Source organism: Pogona vitticeps, chromosome 2 (genome assembly GCF_051106095.1).
Source record: "Pogona vitticeps strain Pit_001003342236 chromosome 2, PviZW2.1, whole genome shotgun sequence".
In the NCBI taxonomy this organism is placed as follows: domain Eukaryota; kingdom Metazoa; phylum Chordata; class Lepidosauria; order Squamata; family Agamidae; genus Pogona; species Pogona vitticeps.
Genome location: NC_135784.1, coordinates 19,682,846 through 19,688,850, shown reverse-complemented (window position 1 = coordinate 19,688,850; position 6,005 = coordinate 19,682,846). Strand labels below are relative to the sequence as shown.

General features: G+C 43.5%; 1 protein-coding gene across 8 annotated transcripts in view; it reads left to right on the top strand.

Annotated features, from left to right (window-relative positions):
- Window positions 1-6,005, top strand: part of LOC110070281 (uncharacterized) — a 52,094-nt gene that overhangs the window by 39,075 nt on the left and 7,014 nt on the right. For 3 of the 8 annotated variants that reach the window (XM_078388221.1, XM_078388219.1, XM_078388224.1), the window contains exon 1: window positions 4,072-4,361. The exons of 2 other annotated variants lie outside the window; for them this stretch is intronic. In XM_078388221.1, the coding sequence (XP_078244347.1) occupies window positions 4,151-4,361 (211 nt within the window). In that variant the 5' untranslated portion in view covers window positions 4,072-4,150. Of the gene's footprint in view, window positions 1-4,071; window positions 4,609-6,005 lie in introns of those variants that run through there. 3 more of the 8 variants (XM_078388222.1, XM_078388223.1, XM_078388220.1) reach the window with 2 other exon arrangements.

Here is a 6,005-nt window from a genome sequence, read left to right as displayed (position 1 = left end):
AAGAAAATACTTTTACTTAAAATACCCAAATGAATTTTGAAACTCTTTTTAATGATTGTCAGATTTTTATTCTGGGATTAACCCCTGTACGTGGATAATGTCAGCTATGACAAACCATATGATTCTGTTCTTAACCTAGAAGGTCCCTATATCGCTATAAGATTCCTGGGGAATTTCAGTGCCGTAATCAAGAGTGATCATTAGAACATAAGAAAAGTCCTGCTGGGTCAGGCCAAGGGCCTATCTTGTCCAGCTTCCTGTATCTCACAGGGGGCCCCACCAGATGCCTCTGGAAGCACACGAGACAATGAGATATAACTGTGTCCTGATCTGATATTTTGAGGTACCTTCTAAGCCTGGAGATTGTACATCCCCATCATGGATTGACACTTGTGATGGACTTTTACTCAAGGAATCTGTCTAACACCCTTTTGAAGGCATCTAGGCCAGATGCCATCACCGCATCCTGTGGCAAGGAGTTTCACAGATAACCCACTGGGTAAATAAATATTTTCTTTTGCCTGTTCTCACTCTCCCAAGACTCCATTGGAGTGGATGTCCCCTGGTTCTGGTATTGCCTGAGAGGGAAAAGAGCTTCCCTCTATCCACTTTATCCACCCCCTTCCATATGAGCCTACCCGGTAGTTAAGATCTAGCCAGGGGGTCCTTTTGAAAGAGCCGTCCCTCAAGGAGGTAAGAGGGACAGCTTGTAGACAAAGGGCTTTTTCGGCAGCTGCCCCCAGACTCTGGAATGCCCTCCCGACTGAGATTCGTCTGGCACCGACGTTGATGACACTTCGGTGCCAGATCAAAACCTTCCTGTTCCAGAAGGCTTTTAATTGAAATAACATCAACTGTAGGTCCTGATGGCAATTTTTAGAGTATTTGAATTGTATTTTAATCATTTTATCATTTATTGTCTTTTAATTGAATTTTAATTGTTGCAAGCCGCCCAGAGACCTTTGGGTAGAGTGGGCGGCATATAAGTTAAATAAATAAATAAATAAATAAATAAATAAATAAATAAATAAATAAATAAATAAATAAATAAATAAATAAATTTAATTATTTGGTACGTCTCAATCATGTCCCCCTCTGGCACCTTTTCTCTAGACTCAAGAATCCCAAACATCCCAAAAATCCTCATAAGCCCAATTTTAGTTTCTCTCATTGCCAGCAATACTTCAAATTGTCCCAGATGGAGCCCAGGAATGTCACTCTGCTTGCATTATTGCTTGCATCACTGGAAGTTGTAACAATGGAGGTTCTGTCTCCATGGCAACTAGCCATGGCAACTGATCTGCCACTAGCCAGGGTTGTTCAGTGTTTTCTTGTTAAGACAGAAAATACAGTATTTTAGTACAGAACCCTGGTGAGGAAATCCTTAATGAGAAGTCTTATGTGGGAGGAGAAAGTTCCTTGGATAGTCAGCTTAACAGCTGTTAAGAAGTTGATCTCATGCTTTTGAAAAATCCAAATAAAAGTGGCCAGGTCACCCACTGTATTGTCTCCTGAATGCCCTGAGAGATTTTGCCTAATTTTAGCCACCTCACACAGAGGAAAAGGAAAACCTCAAAAGCGATTAATGGTCCCAAGTAAATACAGATAGAAAATCATAAATCAAGCTGTAGTTTGTTTGGGGCACACATGGGGATCACACGAACCAAAAGAAGAATTGTCCAGAACTTATTTTGGCCAAGCATGGGTAAACAGGTTACTTATTATTGCAGGACTTGTGATATATGTATGTCAGGGAAGAGAGAGAGGGCAGGGCAGGGCAGGACCAAAGCCGAATTATGTCCTTTGCCAGTCATCTCTACCCCATTCCAAAGGCTGGGAATCGATCTGGTAGGTCCTCTGCCTAAAGCCACCAGATGGGGGAATCAGTACATTTTGACCATTATGGACTTGGCCACAAGATATCCTGAGGCAATTCCATTACATAACATAGAGACTGACACTGTGGCAGATGCTTTAATAAATTATATGAGCCAATTGGAAATTGCTAGCGAAATAGTCAGTGATTTGGGAACTAGTTTCACTTCCAGACTTATAAGCAGGTTATGGAAGGCCTGTGGAATAACCCAAATCAACTCTTCACCATATTGCTGCAAGACTAATGAAAAATTTAATGACCCATTAATACACATGATTAAGGCTTATGTGGCCGAGAACCCAAATGATTGGGATTGTAAAATACAACTCCTATTATATGCCTATAGGAGCATTTCTCAAGAAAGCACCGGATTCAGTCCTTTTGATTTGTTACTAGGACGGGGGTGGTGGTGCAAGGACCTTTAGATTTGCTCCGCATGAATTGGGAGGATCATAGTGAGAATGACCCAGAATCAGTCACTGATTATATGAACAGGCTGCAAAACACCCTGCAAAGGTATCGGGGAAACAGCAGGAGAGAACCTAAGGGCTGCCCAGACCAAGCAGAAGACCTGGTATGACAGAAAAGCCTGGGAAAGAACTTTTGGGCCTGAAAAGGAAGTCCTTTTACTTAGGCCAGTCAAAAGTCCTAAATTACAATCAGCTTGGGAGGGTCCCTATAAAATAGTGTCAAAAATGGACAACGTAAATTATGTGATTCAGAAGGAAGAGGAGGGTCGCAAGGTAGTGCATATCAACATGCTCAAACCTTACTATAGAAGAAACCTCTGGACCCCATATGCTATTAGAGAGGACCCAGGTGATAACGAAGAACTTCATGTGCTATGAAGGGAGAGGAGAACAGCGCTTTAACCCAAAGAAGGTAAACCCTTACCACACAACAGAGGAAAGAAGTCGCTGAGATTCTCCAAAAATACCAAACCATCTTTACATTACTAATATATCTGGGAAAGCAAAGGACACCAGAGATGCCAGCCCCATAGCTGTCACCCCATATAGGATTACTGGGGATTATGTTGAAAAAGTACAATGGGAGGTCCAGGAGATGCTAATAATCAGCCCATCTGAGAGTCCCTGGGCTGCATCCATAGTATTTATAGACAAGCCCGATGGTAGCGTTAGATTTTGTGTAGACTACTGGAAGTTAAACCATGTCACCAAGGCAAATGCATATCCCATCCCATGCCTGGATGACTTGATTGAGACGATAGGAGGGTGCAATTTCATCTCATGCATTGATCTGATTCAGATGCACCCTGAGGACCAGGAGAAAACTGCTTGGATTCCAGGTCATGGCCTTTGGATTGAAAAACGGTCCTGCGTCTTTCCAAAAATTAGTGGACAAGACCTTACATGGCCTGGGAGATTTTACAGTAGCCTACATGGATGACATGGGCATTTTTAATCAAACATGGGCTGAGCACAAGGAACATCTAACTCAAGTGCTGCAAAGAATTCAGAAATCCAGGTTGACTGTAAAAGCCAGTAAATGCCACATTGGAGATTCTGAATTAAAATACCTTGGACATTTAGTGGATGGGGGAGTAATGAAACCCCTAGACTCCAAGATTGAGGCGATAATTCAGTGGCCAACCTCCACTTCCAAGAAGCAAGTCAGATCTTTCCTAGAACTGGCAGGCTATTATTATGTTCATCCTACACTTCAGTGCGGTCTCTGTCCAGTTGTCGGACCTCACGAGGAAGAAGGAACCAGAGAGCATCAGATGGACCCCTGACTGCCAGCAGTCATATAATTTCCACAGTGCCATTCCTGGATCAGGCAAGAAAAGGCACTTATTTAAAAGCAGGATCTGTCATAAATATATTTATATTTATATAATAAATTGTGTGTGTGTGTGTGTGTGTGTGTACACATACATACATACATACATACATACATACATACATACATACATACATACATACACACACACACACACACACACACACACACACACACACACACACACATTTATTATATAAATATAAATATATTTATGGCAGATCCTGCTTTTAAATAAGTGCCTTTTCCTGCCTCATTCAGTGACCCAAAGAGGCAGACCAAGACTCCCCCATCCAGGCCCTCGGAGAGGAGATTGGAGGAGTCTGTGCTTTGCCTGCCAGGAGTTTGGCATGGCTTCAGTCACATGATAAGGGAAAATAAGCTTTACAGCTTTTTTTTAAAGAAAAAGTATATACAGTACGTGCCTGTTTGGCAACTTTACACGACGCGCTGGAAACAAGAGCGGGGCGGATGAGTATTATTTTTTTCTGGATTTTACTGGCAAAGGAAAATTCAAGAAGGAGAAGAAGGATAACAAGGCGGGGGGGCGGAACGGAGGAGGCAGGAGACCCATTTCTGAGCAGGAAAGACAGGGATCTCCTGGTGAGAACAAGGAGGAGAAGGAGGAACTTGTGGCTATCGAGCTCAGCCTCCCTCTTCGCAGCCTTGGGGATTTTTGCAGGTAGATTTGCTGAGCCAACCGTGTGGGCAGCGTTCAATGCATGGAACAATGCCAGTGGCTAGATTCCTATTTGCAAAATTTCTGGCCCTTTAATGTGATGATGGAGAGCCAGAAACAGAAGCAGTGAGGAGGAGGCTTATCTCCGTCAGCAAAGGCTGGAAGGGCAGTCCAATTCCCAGGCAAGTAAGTGGCCCTGGCAGGAGGTTTTCTGAGTCAGGCAGAAGACCAAAAGCAGGAAGAGCAGCAGGTGAGAATAGGTCACTTGGGGGGGGTAGAGCCATGTCTGAAGGGGGGGGCAGGCCACAGCCCCTCCTGCCCTGCCTCTCTTCCTGTTGGTTTTTCTTGCTGTTCTGCTGGAATTTGTTCTGGTTTGTTCCATTTGTCCAATATTGAATACGGCCCTTGAAAGCAGGATGTGCCCTCCATGTGCGCTATAAGCAGGTGTAACGGCTGTTAGGATATCAAGCTTGCCTAGAGTGGTCGTATAGACCAGCTGGGCGGGATATAAATCAAATCAATCAATCAATCAATCAAAAGTATGCACCTAAACTGCAGATCAGTGGGAGGCACTTTTACAACCTAATATGATTATTCTTTGCCACTAACCGGTTTCAGAAAGTTGTTTTCCTGCCCTTGGGCATTTGATGCAATCTCTTGCTGTTTGCTTACTTGCTTGCTTCCCTTGCTTTTGTTGTTGAGAGCTTTCTTCTTTCTTTGACCTCCGATCAAACAGAAAGCATGGAGGTGCTGAAGACTCAATTTTTCTTCTTTTTATCTTTCTAACTGTAACTACAAATGGTATCTCGAAAGTAAGGATAGTTTGTGTGGAAAAGAAACCAAGATTAGCAAGCAGGGTGATGAGACTGGGCTGCTCTCTCCATATTTGCGTGTTGTTGTTATTTTTCTCCCTCATATTCTGCTAACTGAAAGAAATAACCAAAATCCCCTAGTGGAAGGGTGCAATCCCTTTCTATGGGTTTGCACTCATTTCCCTCATTTTCCGGACCCCTTGGAGTAGCTGTGGACAGTCTTCAGGAGGCAAACCCATAGAAAGGGAAACCCTTGGAAAGGGATTGAACAGCTAATCTAAGGGGTCAGGAAAATGAAGGAGGAAATCCTACACATTCTACCTCTTGCCCATGTTTTTCTTGAGAAAATCTGATCATCAAATTCCCTTTTTCTCAAATCCCAGCCTTTTTGTTGTTGTTTAGTCATTAAGTCTTATCAGACTCTTTGTGACCCCATGGACCAGAGCACGCCAGGCCCTCCTATCTTCCACTGCCTCCCGGAGTTGAGTCAAATTCATGTTGTTTGCTTCGTTGAGACTGTCCACCCATCTCGTCCTCTGTCGTCCTCTCCTCTTGCCTTCACACTTTCCCAACATCAGGGTCTTTTCCAGGGAGTCTTCTCTTCTCATGAGATGGCCAAAGTACTGGAGCCTCAGCTTCAGGATCTGTCCTTCCAGTGAGCACTCAAGGTTGATTTTCTTCAGAATGGATAGGTTTGTTCTCCTTGCCGTCCAGGGGACTTTCAAGAGTCTCCTCCAGCACCACAATTCAAAAGCATCAATTCATTGGCAGTCAGCCTTCTTTATGGTCCAGCTCTCACTTCCATACATTGCTACGGGAAAAACCAAACGTTTGA